This window comes from Notolabrus celidotus, chromosome 2 (assembly GCF_009762535.1).
Source record: "Notolabrus celidotus isolate fNotCel1 chromosome 2, fNotCel1.pri, whole genome shotgun sequence".
Lineage (NCBI taxonomy): Eukaryota > Metazoa > Chordata > Actinopteri > Labriformes > Labridae > Notolabrus > Notolabrus celidotus.
In genome coordinates this window covers 14,828,969-14,851,712 of record NC_048273.1, presented here as the reverse complement: position 1 = coordinate 14,851,712, position 22,744 = coordinate 14,828,969, and the positions used below count along the sequence as shown (strand labels likewise).

At 39.8% G+C, this 22,744-nt stretch overlaps 1 protein-coding gene across 2 annotated transcripts in view; it reads left to right on the top strand.

Annotated features, from left to right (window-relative positions):
• notch2 (notch receptor 2) overlaps nucleotides 1-22,744 on the top strand; it is a 53,670-nt gene that overhangs the window by 13,406 nt on the left and 17,520 nt on the right. For both annotated transcript variants that reach the window (XM_034705278.1, XM_034705271.1), the window contains exons 2-7: nucleotides 3,570-3,651; nucleotides 19,501-19,775; nucleotides 20,807-21,014; nucleotides 21,180-21,313; nucleotides 21,974-22,096; nucleotides 22,481-22,714. In XM_034705278.1, coding sequence (XP_034561169.1) covers nucleotides 3,570-3,651; nucleotides 19,501-19,775; nucleotides 20,807-21,014; nucleotides 21,180-21,313; nucleotides 21,974-22,096; nucleotides 22,481-22,714 — 1,056 coding nt within the window. The remainder of the gene's footprint in view (nucleotides 1-3,569; nucleotides 3,652-19,500; nucleotides 19,776-20,806; nucleotides 21,015-21,179; nucleotides 21,314-21,973; nucleotides 22,097-22,480; nucleotides 22,715-22,744) is intronic.

The following is a 22,744-nucleotide window of genomic DNA, read 5'->3' as shown; positions in this document are numbered from 1 at the left end:
TGATTTTGCAATTGTCAGCTCTTTACTACGGTAGATCACTGGTATTCTGACTAGGGTTGCAAAGGGGTGGGAAGTTTCTGGTAAATTTCCACGGAAAGTTAAGTTGGGGAATTTTGGAAATATTCCAAATTGAAAATGATGGTAATTTATGGGAATTAACTGGTAATTTAATTGAAAGGTATCATATCCAAGCATAAATATTTGTTTTGTTATAAGCAGACATCCATCTAAAATAATACAATTAAAACAGATGTATTTGTAAGTAGAACTTTATCAAGTGTTAAATATTTTATTGAAAAATCAATTATTTCATTGAAGAACAAAACATGAATGTTCAGTTAAATATTACTCATCCCCCCGACCCACTAATTCAAAAATTAACAAAAATCTTATTTGCAACATGCAAATAAAAATTGTATGTAGGGGGCGTGCTCTCCATAGCCCTGCAGTAAGCAGTGTGCTACGGACATGTGATTGAGGAATAGCGTAGATATTCAACTGTACTTGCGTGAAATCTGGTTGTTTAGTCAGGATTATGCTAAAATATATTTTCCCCAACTATATTTAAGTTCCCTATTAAGAGCCAACCTTTAATTTAGTAAATTCCTGGTTTATTCCCGTTAATTCCCATGTAAAGTTTCCAATTTTGAAAATTCCCTGAATTTTGCAACCCTAGTCCTGACTAACCACAAGCTGTGTTTCGCTGATTGAACAGACTTTTTTCATAATTGTTGCCCCCATGCTGACTTATTCAAAGCAGATTAAACATTATTTTGAATTATATTCAGACTTCATTAAAACTGAAAGTGAAAACTGTACTGCATCTCAGGTCTAACCACATATGTGTATGACAGATTTTCAGCTGTCTGGCCTTTGTTATTGTATATTATGTATGATTTTCATGTGTAGCGTCCTGGTTAGTTTTTCCTGTGGTCACTTGTCTGACATCAACGGTGGATGTCTTTGCACATGTGCACATTGAGGCATTCGTGTGTGTGCGTGCTTGTTGGGATTATGGATTTCACAGTAGTTTATGTTTGGTATCCCCATGTCTAATGGACTATGTCTGTCAGCCAGGCTCTTAGGTCTGCCCTCACTCTCTAACCAGACTAGTTCAGAAACCAGACCTCGAAAAACCCTGCACTTGAAATAAAACATTCTCAAGTTTGAACGCTGCAAAACAATATCAAGTAGGATTAATGATAGTTACAGAGTCTTCATGATGACTCCTCACCAGTGAAAACGTGATTAATGTAGAGGCAGGAAGTAACGCTATAGCTGAGCGCACACTTCCTTGTAATGCAATGACTGTTTTGTGGAGACATTGTTGCAATTTCTTTGAAATCAGCTGACCTCAGTTTTGTAAAAAGAGCTTTGTTCTGCAGAGCGGGGATTGAGTGCATAAACACCTAAACATTCAAGACTATGAATGAATCAAAATTATAAAGGAGACACATTTTTACATCCATCATGATTTATTGTATTTTTCCTAATAAATCACACACACACTCATACAGTGGGGTCTTTATTTGACTATCACATCATATTGGTGAAAAAAGACACAGAGTACCACACTTTTAGCTGGCCTGTTGGGTCTGCATGGTGTGTGTGAAGACCACTTGAGGCTTGTGTCTCTGGCAGCTTTAAGGCCGCACAATAGTTGATGTGTTAAGCTAGGAGTGTTGCAGTAGCAGGGAGATAGTTGGGCTTTGTTTTCTTCATCAAGGCTCATTTCTGTCTGCTGGCCTCTCATATTTGGTTTGATAGGTGTCATGCCCTCTGCATTTCTTCAGTTCAGATGAGGAATTAAAAGAAAATCACTTGAGGATGAGGAGGTACAGCATGTCAACAAAAATCTTGCTATACAAAATCAAATACACGGTTTGTGATATTTCACTTAGTTGTGAGACTGTTAGAAAGGCAATATATCAAGATTTTATATTTTTGCTTTAAGTGAAACTGTAAAAAGAATAAATCTGAATACAAGCAAGTTTACTTTTTCCAACACATCTCCACAGCGGTCATTTTATCAACCCACTTCAGATTAGTGATGGGCATTTCAAGCCAAAGTACTATTTGATAATCATTGGCATCTATTCAACAATTATTCAAATAATCCATAGACTGTATAAAATATGTATCTGTGACGTCACCCATCTGTTTCTGAAGCGCTGTTTTGAGGCCAATCGGCAGCGACAGCCATATTGTTGCTGACGAGTGATTGTGACGTAAAGAGGCGGGCTTTGAGCCTCCTAGCCAACAGCTACAGTGTTCACTCCTGTCAATCAAGTCAGCTGTGCCTCTCGTTGGAAGACTTGTAATTTTAATATCTTCGAAATTGCTGTGCTAGAAAAAATTCACCCCCCATACATTGTGTGCCGATCGATTTAGTTCCAGGCTGTGAACATGTTTATTTCTGCTGTAAAGATCGCCTTTTTTGAATTGGTGTGTATGTGGTTTCCGGTAGTTCCGGAGCCAGGCTCAAGCGGATCCTCGATGAACTGCAGTTTTTAGCACTTCCGCATTGGACTCATATTTTTAGACCGGAGGTTGCCGCTGGGAATAATTGCCTCGACTGTTGCTCTTCTTCTATTGCAATTTAATGCAGTTAGCATTCTTCTTCTTCTGTTACTTAATGCGGTTATCAAACAGCTTTAAGATGCTCTATAGCCACCGTCTGGCGGGAATACCGTATTACAACCAAGCACCAGTAAAAACGATGATAAATTGTACTTTTAAAATGAGAAAATATTTGCAGTTACTCTTTGATTTTTACTAAGTGAACGAATATTTGAATATTCAAAAATCATTGCCCATGCCTACTCCAGGGCCTGTATGAACATCCAGCAATTACAGATGAAAACAGGCAGTTTGTACTAATGGTGAAAAAAAAAAATCAATTAGCGGTATGCATGAGCCAGGTTAACGCCCCAACAAAACATTACATTTAATGGTGGTAGACCCCACCATTACAGGTGCTGACGGCAGGATTACCACACCTGTTAGGCTGTTTAATGGATGGCTGACATCGTGCATATCTGTTACCGTTTAAGACGAAATATGCAAAGACATTGTTTTAGTTTTTAGGTCTTCTACTGTGCGCTCAGAAACACCACACGCATTTACCCGGTTCAAGATCTTTATCCAAACTTTCCCTTTCTCCTTGTTTGTTATCCTTGATGATTGACGATTGACGATTGGTACGTTAAGACTAATGGCCCCATTTGTGTAATGGCTGGACGTGCATACGGGCCCAGATCATTAAGTCTTGTGCAATACATTAAGTAAAAAGTTACTGGTGACAGCTAGATTTTGAAATCATGAAGATGTGTGCATTTTAAAGAGGGACTTCTTAAACTTCACCAGCATATTATTTGGAAGATTGTCTTAACATAACCTTTTACGGTACAGTTAATGATGACAAGCAGTTTGGTAGATTTTCAAATGTGGCGTTAATAGAGAAACTAGCAAAAACATTTTTATATGTAAAGAAATCATCACACTTTACTTAAGTGACTGAACATTTAGTCCAGTTGTCCACTGTCTGACTTGTCTTCTGTCTCTTACAGCCCTGCAGTGTATGGATGATAAGGCTCCCTGTGTGAACAATGCTACATGTCTGACCTTCAGCAATGGCACCGAGTACTGCAGGTAAGATCCACCGTTTCTATCTTTTACCAAACACACACTTTTTCAGCAAAACTCATGCTGTCACCACAACACTGTATCAATAATGTGAACACAGCAGCAGAACAACACCTCATAAGGGGATTATTGGTTGTGAAAGCCAGCACAGAATTGTTTTTTTGTTTTTTTTACATCAACCCTTGCCTGTCCACAGGAGCATGAGGTTTAACTCAGGCGCAGAAGAGGGAATAAAAGCCTCCTCTGTCTGACAAAGTACAGCGGTACTGGGAACAAAACCAATACACACACTTCCACCTCCAAGATGTTATTTAGGACATTTCGTTATTTTCCCCTACTGTCTTGCTTCTATAGAATTGATAACTAAAGTACCGCACACATATTTTACTGCTCATATGTTTGCTGTTTCTGGCAGATGTCAAGATGACTGAGATTTTTTTATTTATGAGAAAGTAACGTATTCAGTGTGAGTAATGAGAAAAACAACAGAGATGTGGTTGGTTCCATCAAATGATCATTCTGAAGCACATTTAGTAGGGTAGCCTTTGAGTTCCTGGCACATGCCATGTTGTTTTGAAACTTAGAATAACCTGCATAGGACTGGTGGTGAAATCACTCTATTTAGGAGAAGTGCTGCAGCGTAAAGGAGAGCAGTGGCCTGTTTGATGTATGCCTTCCACTTTCTGACAGCTTAGTCTAGTTTGTAATTAACACTGAGCTATCTTTATAATTGCTCTGCCACTCCCGAGCCAAATTCCCAAAGAAAACACTCCGTAGCTGGTTCATGAACCTGATCATATTTCATCAAATGTGATGTGAATCACTCTGCGTGTCTGTTCCCAGAGCTTTAGGAATTTCAACACTCTGCTACTTGTGTAAAAAAGGAGAAAGCTGCATTCCATAATCACTGTTTGACTTTGTACCGTAGGTGTAGGGGGACTCATTGTTTGTGCGTGTCAGTACAAACCTGAGAATTATAACTCCTCATTTTAAAAAGCATGATTTACTATGTGAATGTGTGCAGATCTAACTTTTGTTTCACTTTAGACAGAAAGTGTAACCATGTAAACAAGCAGTTAAGTGATACAAAGATGGGTGTGATGTTATGTGATCTTGCTAGTGCTGCAGCTGCATTTTGAATGAGTGTGGTGTTGTGGGTGATGGCTAAGTGCATCAAGTCAGTAATAAAGATGTGACGAAACATTGGAAAGAAAGACCTTTTCAACAACGGCTCACGTTAGACAGTTTTTAATTTTCGAAGTGTTTCTCAGACAGCAGTGACATTATTGGATTTTTTTGGGAAAGACTATTTTCAAAGAACAAGGCCAGATCAGAAATCACACTTATTGTGAGTGGCCTGGCATACAGTACCGTACACTGAACAGAGTTTGGTTTCTACTTTAATGCCAAAGCAATCTTAGTAAGAACATTTATTTTAGGAGTGGGCAGTGCTTGATGATACGACACGATCTGATACGATCTGGTAAGATACAATAAGATACGATACAATAAGATACGATACGATACAATACAGTCTGATATAATAAAATCTGATACGATACAATCTGAGATTAAACGATGCAATCTGATAAGATCCGATACAATCTGAGACGATACGATACAATACAATCTGATACAATACAATCTGATACAATACAATCTGATACAATACAATACGATACAATCTGAGAGGATACGCTATGATACGATACAATCTGATATGATATGATACAATCTGAGACGATACTCTACGATGCAATCTGATACAATCTGAGAGGATACAATGTGATACGATACAATGTGATACGATACAATCTGATACGATACAATCTGATACGATACAATCTGATATGATACGATCCGATACCATCTGATGCGATCCGATACCATCTGATGCGATCCGATACAATCTGATACGATCCGATACAATCTGATACGATCTGATACGATACAATCTAATTCGATACGATACAATGTGATACGATACATTGTGATACGATACAATCTGATACGATACAATTTGATGCAATCCGATCGACACAATCTGAGACGATACAATCCGATCCGATCCGATACAGTAAGATACGATACGATATGATCCGATACAATCTGATACGATGCAATAAGATTCTATACGATCCGATACAATCTGATACGATACAATACGATATGATACAATGTCATATGATACGATCCGATACAATCTGATACGATACAATCTGATACGATACAATGAGATACGATCCGATACAATCTGATACGATAAGTACAGGATTAAAGGGTTTATTATTGCTGCAATTTGGTTTGGTTTGGTTTCACTGAGATGAAACAATTTCCATGTATTCAGTCTTTAAATTTAATACAACTGCATGATTGTAAAATGAGTGTTAAAAAAATACACATTTCTAAATATATATTGTAGTGCTTGACAGGCAAAACCATTCTGCGTCTGTAAACCTGTTCACATTTTATGCTTGAACTTAAGAACACAACAGACTTATGTTTTGTTGTTGACCTTTACGACTGTGCCTGTAACAGCCACAGTCAACAACTACACACAGGTCTTTTTCAGCCAGCCTTCAATAAAACTTCTGTCATGAGCACTGTTGAAAGTCTTGGTCACTAGTAGTTTGTAGCACGTAGGAATGCATCTCCCACTCGTCAGTAAACAGGCAGTAACCGTCACATAGGGCTCGGTGAAGTCCACCCTTCGCAGGTGAGTGTAAGTCTCTCCACAGACATTTTATTTCACTTTTCACATCCCTTAACTTCGGTCCAATGGTGTCCCGCTGCCGTCTTTATGCTGTCAACTTCTTCTTCAGCCGGTTCATTGTTGTTCACCCTCATCCTTGTCATTAGTGCCACTGCAGGGAGTCATGAAATAGTGACACAGTGAGTCAGGGTATCGATAATTGCTGATCAAGATGATAGTATATACTGTATCAATACTTTGTCCCACCCCTTTTTTAAATCTTTTCACAGTTTAATACTTGAATCCTCCTTTTTTTTAGTTTTTAGGCTTCTTATTACCATTACCACTTTACAAGTGAGTTGATTACTTTAGTGTACCTTCTTCTATCCTCACTCTAAGAATGGTGGGAATATTCAATATTTTGCATTAATTCTCACCCTTTCTCCGCCAAGCTGTCTCCGCTCCTCACCAACCAGTAAGTATTTTTCCATTGTGTTAAAAGATGAAATCGTTGATAAAAGAAAGAGAGAGAGCAAAGAGACTTCCTGCCCTGAAGACACAGAGAGAGGAGCCTCTCAGTTTAGAGAAGTCAGCTGACAGAGCGCAGGCCTAGTGTTAGACCCATTAACTCATCAGTCAATTCTTTCTGCCTTCAACAAGTAAACATAAACAACTACACATGCCCACACTCATGCACACATATGTGCACACAAAGGACACACTTGGCCCTGTCTGGCTTGTCTGGCCCTGTCTGCACTGTGCTGCTGGTGAAAGGGCTCATTGTTTGAAATCGAATTATGTGTTCATCAGTCTGCTCAGTGTATTAGAGGCTGCCGGTTGTAAGTAAACAATCACTTTGGCCTCTTGGCTTGGACCTGCCTAATTAAGTCACATGGTTTCGCGCCTCGAGTTAGACGGGAGGTAACTGTATGATTAAAGAAGACAGAAATTAATGACTCTATTAGAAACAGCAGCTAAACGGGGGACCAATGAACAGTTGTTTTTTTTTGCAAAGATGTGTAAAGGGACTTGTTCACAATAACCCTGCCTGTTTATTAATGCTAAAAGCAGGAAGTAAAGAGTCAGTGTGTGATCAACTTCTCCAAAGTTTTTTTTCCAACTTGTGTTAGAACAGGAGAACAATGCTTATCATTTTCAACGTGAAGGAGAGTCATTTTTATTTTCCGGTATCCATAAAGAAACAGCTCCACAGTGGAGACAAAGCGTTGTTTTGATTGGCCACCAGATGTGCTTCTGTTCATGTTGTCATTCTTCAACTTGCCTCCAGTGCCTCATCTGCAAAGTTCCCATACATTCTTGAAACTCAGGAAAACTAATATGTTCCCCTGTCATTTATACAGAATGTGCCTTTGTTTTTTTTAACCTTTTTTGTCCCCCTTTATTGTATTTTGGTATTTAATATTCAGTGGTGGACAAAGTACACAGCCTCATTACTTTAGTCAAAGTATAAATACTCCAGGTCAAATATTACTCCAATACAAGTGAAAGTTGTTCTGTCAGATTATTACTTGAGTTAAAGAACTGAAGTATTTGCTTTTAGAAATACTAAAGTATTCAAAGTACTTCTTAAAATATCTCAAAACTTTGTATTTTCACAATACATGAGTGCAGGCAAGAATACACAGAAGTACATTCGGTTACATTATGTTTATCTAGAAACCATTACTTGAAATCTCTAAAAACTATACCATGGAATAAAAACAGCAACCAAGTTACTCCAAGCACAGACAACTTAGTTTGAAATGTTCATCTGGAATCAAACAAATGTTACGTAGCTCAACACGCTTTCTCAGGTTGGACTGTGAATGTTTTTATGTTTGGGCAGAGTGGGAAACAGGGAGAACATTTCAAACGATACGTATCATTCTTCATTTCAAAAACCTCTAACACGGGCTGAAGATATGGCCATGGGTGCTCAGGTGGAAAATTAAAGCCATCATTACCACCTCTAAATGAACTGCCTGATCTGAGTGAAACATGCTCTGTGTTTGCTCCACATTCAACCGTGGAGACGCACGATATACAGGTATGACTAAACCACTGAGACAAACAGAACTACACAAGCACATTTTACTGTCTTAAGAATCAGATTTCAGAAAAGAGAAGGAAATTCATGAGCTGACTTCAAAGCTAAAGTAGTGAGTAACTAGAGCAGTTATAGAAATGTAGTGGAGTCAAACGTACAATAATTGTCTTCTGAATGTAGTGGAGTAAAAGTTCCCCCAAAAAATTATACTCAAGTAAAGTACAGATACTCAAGTACTCAAGTAATTTACTCTGTTACTGTCAACCACTGATAATATTTAAGAAAAGGATACAATATTAGAATAAAATGAATGTGTAACCTGTGTGTGCTTGCATGCGGTTTCAAAGCATAAACTAGAGCTTTTGCAGAAAGACTTCTTGAAATGCGTTGGGAACTAGACTACTAAGGACCTTAAGGTGTGTCATTTTGGACACAGCAATGTTGTAAGAGAGAGAGAGCGAGTGCATGGGAGAGGTCGACTTGCTTACTTGCAGAGCAGGTTGCAGAGAAGCCGTCCAACCGGTGACACTGCAAGCCATCAGCCTTGGGTGTGAGAAAGAGGTGTGTTTTTAGAGTGTGTCTCTGTGTGGACTTGTGCGTGTCACAAGTTTGTCTGGTTGGGTTTTGTAGCTGACATCATCGCTGAAGGGATGCATACACACTTTCTGATGAGGTATTGGTTGAGATGAACAATGATCCAGTTTGTGGGCCAAAGTTCGGGTTCCTTGATTTGGAGTGTGACTCAGAGTTAATACCTGATCAGTCGAAACAAGAGTGAGGCAACACATTCTGTTGTTAAAACCCTCGATCCTCAAAAACAGGATCTCTTTATCTGGTGTGGTTATAGTGCAAACTGATGAACTCTCTCTACTCTTCTATACTTGCTTTCTCACCTCCTTTTTCTCTCACAGTCACCGTCGAGCCTTTTGTGTTTATTAATGAAAGCTTTTTTTATTTAAGAGTGCAGGGGGGAGAGTTACTGTGTTGTGTAGACCTGCTGCCTGTTTGATCTGACAGGTAGAATTTGCCTGCGAGGCAGACAGAGGAAGAGAAAGGGCCAAAAGAAAAGAGGATGTCTTCTTCCAGGTAATTTGAGGAGGGATCCCTCGGAGCAAAACTCTTTACTAATGATGAGAGAGCTGAGAGAAGCAGAGCAGAGAGAGGAGTGTAATTTCCCTCTTGCTACGCCTCCTTCATCAAACTGTCACTCATCCATCCGTGCTGCGGTCCCTCTCTCTCCTTCAGGGATTTGGATACCTCTGGACACAACTCACCAGGCCTCTTAATCCTCGTCCCAAAAACTTGTTTTTGTTGAGTCCTTTTTCTTTTATAGCCTTTATCCTATTTCATTCCATTCAAAACTACACATTTAAAGAACTTTGTCGAGTATCTTTTGCTCTCGCTCTTGTCATCTGTCAATTTGTCCGCCTCTTTTCTAAGTCTTGTGTCGTGTGGTTGATAAGGGGGGTGTTTGAAGCGGATAGAAGGAGGGGGAAAAGACAAAAGAGAGAGCTGAGAAAGATAATTTTAACAAGTCATTTGTCCTCCACAGACTTTAACTGGGTTAGGCACATGATCCAAAGTAAAGTCAACAAACACCAGAGTAACAGATAGGCACCCACAGCAGTGATTTCCCGCCCTTACGCTCCAAAGACTTATCTCCTTCCCACAGCTCAGCTACCAGCGCTGTACATGTGGTCGAGACTGGAACCACAATGATAAGGGTTTCTTTGTGTACATGTTGGTGTGTGTGCTCAGTATGCGTGTGTCTCTTGAAGAGTCAGGGGCACCTTGAGCCTAGGGCATGTTCACATGCTGGCACAGAGAGGTCTGAAGTTCAGTTTTCATGTAAGGTTCAGTATTTGGGAGATAGAGATGTGGATCAATGTGTCTTTGGGGTATGTGTTTCAGTCCCTAGATAATGAGACAAGCAGATGATTCATCAGTGCTCACTATGACTTTGACTTAAGGCCGTTTTTATAGCCATTTATTAACTATTTTTATCATTTAATCATGATTTTATGTGGAAAATGGCAGCAATTTCCAAGAGCCTGAACTGGTGTCTGTGCGTCACTGGTTGTATTTAATTGGAGTATGAATCCATAGTTTAATACATATGAACAAACAAATGACACAACACATAGATGCACAGCAGATTGTCTGGACACAGAGACTGACTGCCACCCTCAGAAAGAGGAAGCCTTACAAAACAGTGGGGAATGTAGCAACCAGACCATAAACCCACATGCAGTGAGGTGACAAGTGGCTCCGTGTCACACATTGGCGAGGACACTGTGGGGTCAAAAGAACCGCGACTGGAAATGCATTGAGACTCACTCACTCTGGTCCAGTATTGACAAAACGTCTGACAGTAAATTAACAGTGTCACTCATATCATTAATTTTCAACAATACTTAATAGTTCAATCAATCAATCTTTATTTGTATAGCTCCAAATAACAACAAACCTTATCTGAAGACGCTTTTACAAACATAGCAGGTCTAGACCAAACTCCATGTTAAATTATTAACAAAGACCCAACACCAAGACAGGGTAAGACTCAGTCTTACCTCATCTTAATCCATCATGAGCATTGCACCTTGCAGTATTTAGCAGGTTACAGCGGCGAGGAAAAACTTCCTTTCAACAGGCAGAAACCTCGAGCAGAACCAGACTCATGGTAGACAGACATCTGCCTAGACCGAGTTAGGCCTGGAAAGAGGGATAGAGGAGAATAAGAGAGAGAGATGATAGTGATGAGACGAATAGTAGTAGTAGCTGTATCTGTTGGACTCCGGCATGTCCGTATCAGCAGGAGGACGTCTACGGCAGCTCAGAGGAACCTACGAGACAATGGAGCTCAGTGACTCCAGCAAGGTCTATGGTTAGTAACTTTCAATGGGACAAGTAGAGTTAAAGTAAGGGGGGGGATAGGATCCAGTGTGTCAGTTCCCCAGTTCCCCTGGCAGTCTAAGCCTATAGCAGCATAACTAAGAGCTGGTCCCAGCCTGATCTGAAAGTTTTAAGCCTCCTCTTAAAAGTAGAGAGGTTGTCTACCTCCCGGACCCTGACTGGTAGATGATTCCAAAGAAGAGGGGCCTGATAACCAAAGATTCTACCTCATACCTCCCATACTACTTTTATAGACTTTAGGTATGACAAGCAGGCCTGCATGTTGGGAGCGCAGTGTTCTAGAGAAGTAATATGGCACGATGAGCTCTTTGAGATGCGAAGGTGTCTGACCATTAAGAGCTGTGTAGATCAGAAGAAGGATTTTAGATTCTATTCTATTCTAGAAACATTACAAACTCTGATTGCCCACTGTATCATTTTTAAGAGTTTCTAATCAGTCTGTGGGGAACTCTCCGTAGTGTAGACCTCTATATAGAACTTTAATGGGCTAACAGAGCTATTGTAGGAGACTCCACTTAAAACGACCACAGAGGCAGGATAATGAAAGAACAGCATAGAGAGACATGCAGATGGAGTGCTCAGAGAGAAAATGGGTCCTCTGCTGCATACCACAGTCACGCTGATGAGTCTTTTTGAACATGTTTCTAAACACAGTCTCTGATTTTACCACATGCCCCGAGTTTGTGCTCCACCCTGCTCTGCACTTTTTATTCAGTCAACACGGATGCTTTTCAGTCAGACTGTCTGGCTTCCTCTCCTCTCCGTCTGTCTCTCTCATTACGTTTCTGGCTTTAACTTACACCTCATTGCTCTTTTTTTCACCTCTCTCTCTCTTTGATTTTTTGCTTTTATGTCTTTCATTCTTCCTGACTTTGACATCACTCTTTCACCTCCTTTCGCCCGCCTCCTCTGCGGTGTTATTTTTGTTGCCTCGGCTCGTGTCTCTGAAAATGAGAAAAAAAAGAGGTATTCTGAGAAGTGAGGGAGTGTGTGGGAAAAACAACAACACACCAACCCACTAAGACTACGCTGCGACTAACGATTATTTAAGTTAAAGGTTCATGTTTTCCACCCCAGCCACCCCCCTAAAAAAACCCATAAATTAACGTTTACTTCCAAGTTTATGTGCAGTTTATTCCCCTATGTAGAACAGGACTCCTCCCCTCTTTAATGGTATACAGCTCACCAGGCGTGTCCACACACTTCATTACACTGTGGCAGCACTAGAGATAGACCTGGCAAAACTTACAACCGTTGTCGTTCATCAGGGGCTCCCTTACTCTGCTAATTGTTTCTGATTGTAAGCTAGTGTTCTAGTTTAAAAGTAGATAACAGCCTCTTTCATGACCACTGTTGACTGTTTATTACTGACAAATATGAATCACGACTGCAAATGTGATTGTAGGGAAGTAAAAGGACCAATCAGCTGTTGTCACTTGCACCAACATCAGCCTCTCTTCGCTGGTGCTTTGTAAGATTACTGAGATAACCTGCATCAAAATAAAGGGTGTGAACTTTAACTGTAAATGTAACTAGTTAACTGTTAACTCCTGTATAAGATGTTGAGAGTTTCTCTTCTGTAACATTTCCTAAAGGCATTTAAACAAAGTTTTGTGTTGGAGTTTGTACTTTTGCAGATCCATATTTTGACGGTGTTTGATTTTTACTGTAAATGTACATCAGTTCCACATATCCAAATAGTTATTGGTCCCAAAAAACTTCTAATAATCTGTCTTGGTATTGGCTCTAAAATACCAATATCAGTCAACCCCTGATAAAATGGTGTCAAAGCCTTCAGTGGACTCTTTTGTGTCAAGGAAGAACAGATGATATCACACTGGTGCACCTCGACATGTAGATGAGCACATTCAAACCCTTCATGGGGGCTCCCAGAGCGACCTCCATGCTTCACCTTTGAAGTATGTGTTTCCCTGTCTGGGTCTGATATGACTGTGAAAGCTCATCACAATGTCTAAAGACAGTTTTTCATCTACACATATCAAGAGTTTCACAATGTGTAATGTAGAGTTATCAAGATACCAGATTTCTCACCTTGGGTGTGATACAGTAGAAATAAAACAATATAGATAAGTTGAAGTTATATTTTGGGGCATTTCGCCTTTAATGATAGGACAGCTGAAGAGAGACAGGAAATGTGGGGAGTAGAGAGTGGGGGGGCAAATGCATTAAATGAGGCTGGAATCGAACCTGAGACCTCTGCGACGAGGGCTGTAGTCTCTGTACATGGGGCACACACTTAGACCGCTAGACCAGCGGCGCCCCATAGATACCTGTTTGGATACCATGGCAACGCTAATTGTACTCCTTGATATCCAAAAAGGTTAATTCTGTTATTTTGGATTTACTACTTTAGACTGTATAAATTATGGATGTAGTATCGATGACGTTACCCATCTGTTTTTGAAGCGCTGTTTTGAAGCCAATTGTTAGCGGAGACCATATTGGATATGATGAAGTCAACCTAACTAGTGTCGAGCTAGTGTGAAGTAAAGAGGCGGACTTTGAGCCTCCTAGCCAAGAGCTACAGTGTTCCTGCCTGTCAATCAAGTCAGCTGTGCCTCTCATAATGGAAAACTCATAAATTGTATATCTTTGAAATTGCCGTGTCATGAAACACTTGAACTAGCAGACATCTTACAGCTATAACTTCTCTTTATTTTGGTAAGCCAAGGAGCCCTTAGTTCCTGAAATACAGCACCACACTTCAAGCACTGCCATGCATTGAAACAACAGTGCCAGTTAACATGTTCAGAACTTGAAGGGTGACGTCCTTGCATGCACACACAGGACTGGAGTGTAGTGAATAGGCCACCTTTGCTCCAGCCAAGCCAGGGAATGATCCAGTTATTGAAATGTGAGCCGGCCTATGCTCCCCTTCTTTCTCTCTCACAGTGTTTTTCTGTGATAGCCGCAGGCGGGGGAGCATGATGGAGTTATTAAGTGTAGCTGAGACTAGAATAGTGGCTAGGGGAGGGGGTGGTGTAGGTGGTGGTGGTGGAATTGTAGTTCAGGAGAGGTAGGGAAGAATTAGCACAAAAGAAAAGGGGAATTAGGGATTGGTAGTAGGGAGGGGATAATTCAGTAGGGGGTGATTAAGGACACAGGAATTAGGAATAGAGGAGCTAGGAGACATTTCATGAGTGAGTTAGAATCAACCTACCCCTCTCTACTTATTGCTGCTTATTAAGCCCCTACGGCCAGCCAGGACAGGCAGAGGTCAGCATGAGGTGGAGGCGGAGGGAGAGAGAGAAAGACAAAGAGAAGGGGTGCAGAGGGAGAGAAAGAGAGGAGGGGGGGAGGTGTTTGAGATGGGGGCGCTAATGTGAACCAGCTGTAGAAACCTGACACCTCAAGAGTGGGTTAGAAATGAGAGGTGCAGGAGTGAGAAAGAGAGGGAAAGAAGGGCTTCAGGAAATAGCATGGAGTAAGAGAAGGATGGAGAAAAAATGAGGAAAAAAAGTCATCTTGGAGGGAAAACAAAGGATCCCATAGATGGATTTGGCTGCAGAAACCTTCTCCACTGCATTGCCATTGAAAGTAGAATCTAATGTGTGTTAAAGGTGGCTGCTATGTACATTGAGTTTTAGTGTATGAAAAATCTAACGTTCCCTATGTTGCATTCAGAAACAGAACGCTGCGTTGTCTCGTCCTTACTGAAGCACCACTCCCTGACAGTAATGCGGATCATGCACGGCCTTGTCTGTTTGCTTCGGGCTCTAGTGATACAGCCAGAGGGTAATAATGAGCTCTCTATCAGGCAGCAAAACCTGAAGGACAGGGTGGTATCATTTCCTGACGCCATGGCATGCGGTTCTATCAACACTGGTTAGATAGCAGAAATTGAATTAACGTGAGGTCGCTTTGTGTCTGAGATAACTGTGTCACTATTCAAATCACACACACCCCCCTTTCTTGCATATTAAGATATAAATGAGACTAACTCAGAGGCGTGTTCCAGCTCAAGAGATTTGTAATCAGGCTGAAGGATATAACAAAGCATCAGTTTCAAATTACAGCTCTCTCACTGAAGCGGCTATACTTGACTTTGAGAATGTGTCTCGTATTTCCCATAATTTTAACAGTGAGAATGTGTGAAATGTTCCCAGTGCAACGTAAACCTGGCATTAACCTGAACACGCTGTTCTTTGTGTGACGGCCTGCTAATGTGATGTATGTCACAGGGCAGAGGGCCGTGTCATTGCTCCATGAGAGGGGGCGGAGAGGTCACCCAGAAGAGAAAAAGAGCAGTCCTAATTCCCAGGACGGCCGTCTTGTTGTGATATTATGACCAAGCTGTGTTTGTGTTTGAAGTGAGGAGGGCCGTCTTTGTGTTTGTGTATTTATGTGTGCGTGTTTGTGTATAGGCATGTGTTCAGGGGTGTGGAGGGGGTTGCACTGCAGACGTGCTGATACAGGGACGGAGACAGGGGAAGAGGGAGGGTGGCCATGTCTAATCAGAGAGAGTTGGGGTCAGGAGGCATGAAGTCTGTGTTTTCTTTGAAGATCATACATCACTGATCCACCATCTGGTTTATCTGTTTACCACCCGCACCGTGAGAGTGAGCACAAGACTGAGGGAGGGGGAGTAAATATTTAGAAATAAGGCAAAAGATATGTGTGAATTGTAAGTGTCAAAAAAATGACAACAAAAGCAACAATTTGTCAACTCTGTCAATGCTACCTAAGTCTATTCCAGAAGATCAGAACATGTAAATAAACTCAATACTTTAAAGCAATCGTTAACTACACAACGTTTATTAGCTTCAACATGACTTTTAGAGTATCAGCAGCAGTGGTTTTGGTGTCTTGGTGAGTATTGAAGGAGGGAGGAAGAAAGAAGGAAGGAAGGAAGGAAGGAAGGAAGAAATGAAATAAGGAAAGATGATACTGATGTGATTTAAATATCATGATCAGAAATACATTATTTATCCGGGGAGGGGAATTCTGTTATTACAGAGCTCTTATAAACAGTATGTAAGAGAGTCAAAATATTAATAGAAGGGATAAAAGATAAATACGAATAAAACTAAATAAATAAGGATCAAATAAAATAGAAAAAATAAATTAAAGATCAAATAAAATAGATTCAAATAAAATAACTAAAGATCAAATAAAATAGAACAAAATAAATTAAAGATAAATTAAATAAAATAAATAAAGATAAAATAAATAGAACAAAATAAAATAAAGATCAAATAGAATAGAATAAAATAAAGATAAAATAAAATAAATTAAAGATCAAATAAAATAGAATAAGTTACAAAAGATAAAGATCAAATGAAATAGAATAAAATAAATAAAGATCAAATAGAATAAAATAAAATAAAGATCAAATAAAATAGAATCAAATAAAATAGAATCAAATAAATAAAGATCAAATAAAATAGAATAAAATGAATTAAAGATCAAATAGAATAGAATAAAATAAAGATAAAATGAAATAGAATAAAATAAAGATCAAATAAAATGAAATAAAGATAGACGAAATAGAATAAAATTAAATAAATAAAGATCAAATAAAATAGAATAAAGTAAAATAAAGGTTTAATTAAAATAAAATAAAGATAAAATAAAATAGATAAAGATCAATTAAAAAAGAATGAAATAAATTAAGATCAAATAGAATAGAATAGAATCAAATAAAGATCAAATAAAATAGAATAAAGATAAAATAGAATATGATAAAATAAGATAATTATGAATTATATACAGAAGCGCAGAATAGTTAGAAATAACTATACAAAACTGCTGGGAATGAAGTTGATAAATAATTTTTTGAACACAAATATAAGATTGCAGAAAAAGATATTACTTTCTGTCTAACCTAAAAAGTAGAACTCTAATACTCATGAGCATATTGCTCACGTATAGCATGCTGTAAGTGTTTTTGCTAGTTCATTTCATTAGAAATTTATTTTGCAAAACTTTGCAACATCATCAGAAAAGGTTGCGTCGTCACTTCACCTTTTCACTTACACATTGCATCCCATAATGGCTTAATACTGACGTCTCTGTGTGAATTCCCATCATGTTCGGCGTTGCAGAAGTTAAGAACAGCTTGTAAACATACAGCAACAGTGCCACATACACACACACACACTCACTCGGACATTCACATACACACACACAGCGCTGTTTTGCCCTCCTGGCTCCAACGCTACTCTTCACCACCTTCTTCCCCCAAGTCTGTGTCTGTAACAGGCGAGCTGTAACAGTGGCGTAAATATCACGCCTTGAAATGTCGGGATATGAGAGCTTGGAAAGGGACTTTGTTGTTAGAGGTTGTTTGTCCAATTGAAGAGTCACTGAGTGAGTCACACATGAAGCAGGCAGACGTATCACAGATGTGATTGATCTGAGAAACTTCAGCCTGACATGATTCACAACTCTCCTGTGTTCCCATGCGCTCACAATCTAATATCTTCAAGCTGCTTTGGGGTGGGGTGGCCAATAATAAATACAAGACAGCAGCGTGAGACTGAATTTCAGATCATTCTCATTTTCAGTGTTTCAAAGGGCGCATGGCACCGATCTCTGCTCTCCATTCTTCATGCTCTATTTTCACATGCTTCAGGGCTGCTTCTTTGAGAAATAAGCACAGTTTCTTCATTAGAAATGGTTATGTAAGAGGATATTAGTTTATCTGTGCGTGTGCGTTTGTGAGTGTGTGTGAGAGAGTGACTGTGTGCTTTATCTCTGCTCTCCTATTATGTTACCTGAACCCCTCTAGGGAGGCAGGTTTTGAGAGCTGTGTAAGAGGCAGCAGGCTGCTGTGTCGCCTGTGATCCCCAGACAGGGTGTCTGCCATGTGCCACACACACACACACACCTACACACACACACACACACATACGCCAGACACACACAGAGTGCAACAGGCAGTTGAACGAAGTAGCAAACACAGGAAATGACCTGACTAATGACGTTTCTCCGTCAGTAAAAACACACATCTGATCAAATACTGTCAGACATAGAAGTAGCGAGGAAACAAGGGAGGGGCTGAGAAAAACAGAGGAATAGAAAGTGAGGAAGGGATCATTGTCTCCATTTAGATCCCTTGTGGACACGTTACGCAATGTTGTAATTTCCTCTCCACTTCTTGGCAAGTTGCTGAATCACTGTACTGAAAAAAGGAATGGATGATAAATTGTTTCTACCTTTACTCTGGACCCATTCTTGTAAAGTCATTATTTATCTGTTGGCTCAAACTTTGTCATATATTACATTGCCCAAATCATTTCTGGTGCTTTCCTCTTTTTTGTTTTGTTTTTAGTTTCTGCCAGCTTTCAGTCAACAACTTCCAGATGACTCCACCTCACATCCTTCTACATTTTGACTTCTTCTTCTTTTCCATCTCTGACCCCTTTTTCAACCTCTCACTGAGCTCAGCTTCCCCTTTTCTCCTTGCAGGGTTTATTGGTTAACAGCTTAGGGTATTTAGTAGCTCATGGTTTGCTGTCTGTTTCTTTTCAGATCCTCCAAACAGTGTTTCAAATGCTCCTTGATAAAAACACAGCACCCACTCATCTTTGGTCAAACGGCTCGTTCTGCAGCGTCAAGCATGAGACCTTGTTTAACCTCTCTCAGGACAAATGCACATAAATGCACTCAATTACCCTTTAATTGCTTAGTGGAATAGTTGGAGTAACTGACTAACTACTCTCTCTTTAAGCACAACCACACATTTCACTAGTACTCCTACTTAGGGATGTGGTTCCCCACATACTGTTGTTCAAATCACTGAACAGCAGAGGCAGAACTGTGTATTAGACAGTGGAGTTGAAATGCTCGAGCTCATTGGTTAATTTGTTCTTTTGAAGTGTGTGTTCTACAAAACTATTGTTCACTCTTACTCCTCACCTTCAATGCTGTCTGATGTGGTGCAGTACGTGCACCTGACTGAAACTCACTCTTTTGATATGTCTGTTTGCCTCTCTACAAAGCACACAAACACATGTGAATCTGACTTTTTGTTTAACTTATCTTTCATCTTTATTGTCTGAGCTATGTGTGTGTGTGTGTGTGTGTGTGTGTGTGTGTGTGTGTGTGTGTGTGTGTGTGTGTGTGTGTGTGTGTGTGTGTGTGTGTGTGTGTGTGTGTGTGTGTGTGTGTGTGTGTGTGTGTGTGTGTGTGTGTGTGTGTGTGTGTTCCATCATTAAATTCTTTTTTTGTGTGTGTCCAGGTGTGCCCCAGGCTTCCTGGGTGAGTACTGCCACCATAAGGACCCTTGTCAACCTGGCTACTGCCTGAATGGAGGGAACTGTTCAGTGTCCATGTTAGCAGGTGTACCTGTCCCGGGCAGCGCCATCTGTACCTGTCCTCTTGGCTTCACTGGTCCGCACTGCCAAACTCCCCAGAACTCAACCTGTTACCCCCACAACCCCTGTGCCAACAAAGGTGTCTGCACCCTGCTGTCGCTCGACAAGTACAAGTGCGAGTGTGCCAGAGGCTGGACAGGTGAGAGACTGTAAACTTTATCCTGTTTGTTTCTGCAAAATAACTTTTTTTAGGTTCTGAACTAATAACTGGCTGCACTTTCAACCAATCAGCAGAGGTGTCAAAAGTATTCACATTCATTACTCAGGTAGAAGTATAGATACTAGGGTTTAAAAAGACTTCTGTAGAAGTTGAAGTGTCAACTCAAGCTTTTTACCCAAGTAAAAGTGTAAAAGTACTGGTTTCAAAACTACTTAAAGTATCAAAGTAAAAGTAATGTAAAGGGAAAAAATGCCATTAAGGACAAAAGCTTAGGCTGTGCCACAGGGGCCTATAGTGCAATACTCCAGCACCCAAAAAAAAAAACATGTTTCTAAAGGCCACAATGACTATAATGTTATATTAATATGTTAATGTTGAAATATTTGGGTTGCACCTGTTTTAGCCATATATATGCCCATTGAAAATGAAGGAATTTTAATACAATGAAAATACATTAAAGAACCATATATGTGTACTACTGAGCATTAACGTGTTTCATGGAGCGGAGGATATAATGACTAGTTGCCTACAAGTGTTGTAATAGTGCAAAAAGTGAAACTTGGCATGTTGCCTTTATTCGAATGTCAATGTACATAAATGTGTTTTTTTTAAAGATGACAAGTCGGAATGAAAACAAGACGAAATTAAATAGGAGTAACGAGGCTATTTTTAAAATGTAAGGAGTAGAAAGTACAGATAATTGCATGAAAATGTAAGGAGTAGAAGTAAAAAGTCGGCTGAAAATAATTACTCCAGTAAAGTATAGATACCCAACATTTCTACTTAAGTAAGGTAACAAAGTATTTGTACTTCGTTACTTGACACCTCTGCCAATCAGTGATTTACTGAAAACATAATGTGACAACATTTTTTGTACAAAGCTAAAGATGCGCACCTGTCATAATGCTTTCCTCTCTGGTCTCTTTCTATCTCTTACATAATTGTCTGTAGATGGACACACTGATAATTGGAACTAATCCTCAGCCTTTTTCTCTTCTTTTCATTTCCAGGTCCCCGGTGTGAGCAGGAGGACAGCTGTCTGTCCAGTCCCTGTGCCAATGGAGGAATATGCAGCTCTCTGTCTGACGGAAAATACACATGCTCCTGTCCAAATGGCTACATCGGTCCGCGCTGCCTTAATGACACCAATGAATGTGCTGTTACCCCTTCTATATGCCAGAATGAAGGAGTATGCCACAACACCCCTGGTTCCTACAAGTGAGAATGATGTTTCTTAAAAACTCATTTCAAACATGTCTCTATCTGGAACATTTTTGTGGAAGACAATAATACAGTTATAGATTTTTCATGAATTAATTGGAAGTGTTCAAGAGTCTTCCAGTGTTTTTATGTAGACTGAGGGAATGTTTTTTGTTTCTGCAGGTGTTCTTGTGCCCCAGGGTTTACAGGCAGAAACTGTGAAAGCTCTTACATCCCGTGCTCACCTTCACCCTGTCTTAACGGAGGCACCTGCCACCAGAACTCTGAAACCAGCTACTCCTGCCACTGTCTTCCAGGTAGGAAGATTTGAATAACAGACTTTTGAAACACTAAACACTAAAATCTGAACTAATGAGACAAAAAGCAGGCCAACATAGCTAAATCAAACTATTCTGCATTTTACATATTTTATTTTATTTTATTTTATTTTATTTTATTTTATTTTACTTTACTTTAATTTTATTCAAATGTATATCTTATTTTATTCCTTCTTCTATTAATATTGTGACTTTCTTACATACTGTTTATAAGAGCTCTGTAATGACCGAATTTCCCTCCCCGGGATAAATAAAGTACTTCTGATTCTGATTCTGATTCTGAACAGAGGAAAGACTGTAAGAAAAGAAAAATTAAATCTATGAAGGGAAAAGAGACACACATACTCTGGTATTTATGTAGAAATGAGTGTACTTATGAGTTCTTGTAACAATATGTTGTTTGAGGTATAAACAGTCTGATCCTGTTGGCTGTGTTGTGTTAGATATACTCCACAGTAATTTGCTACACTTAACAGGTGGACACAACAAACACACACAGGTTGTGTTTATACATTACCAGGACATGTCATAAGACTTGTGTACACTAAAGAGTATTATTCAATAGCGTATGCATTTGAGTGCAAGCTCTGCCTCAAAGAACACATCAGCAAAGCAATGATAAGATCATGTTTGTTGCAGGTTTCAATGGGACAAACTGTGAGAACAACATTGACGATTGCCCCGGTCATCAGTGTGCAAACGGAGGGACCTGTATGGATGGAGTTAACACGTACAACTGCCAGTGCCCTCCAGAATGGACAGGTAAGGGATTTGTGTTTTTAATCCTTCATATTTTGTTTCCTGTCTTTCCTCTGTGCTCTTTATCCTCTGGAGGCTCTGACTTCACACAAGGCGTGTCTCTGCTAGCCATTTAAGTTGCATATGTAAGCTTTCCGTTTACAAAGCAAACATGCATACTTCAGCTTCCTCAGGCCTGTCTGAGTTAATGTAGTTCTAATCCAACCAAGAGAGACAGAGTAAGTTGGATAACAGGGTATTTAACAATGAGTTAAATAATGTTCTTATACTGTACATTTTCCAAATGTGCAAAAACTGGAACGCTGTTCAGACATAGTGCATCTACTACATTTTACTAAGAGTATAGTCTTAACTTGTTTGGATTATTTTTCCTTGTATTACCCACAGGTCAGCATTGCACAGAAGACGTGAATGAGTGTCGCCTGCAGCCAAACACTTGTCAGAATGGAGGAACCTGCAGCAACCTGATTGGCAGCTATGTCTGTGTGTGTGTTAATGGCTGGAGCGGACCTGACTGCTCCGAAAACATTGACGACTGTGCAACAGCAGCATGCAGCCCCGGCTCCACATGCATTGACAGAGTTGCATCTTTTGTCTGTCTCTGCCCTCTGGGAAAGACGGGTAAGCAATCACTGAGAGACAAAATGCATG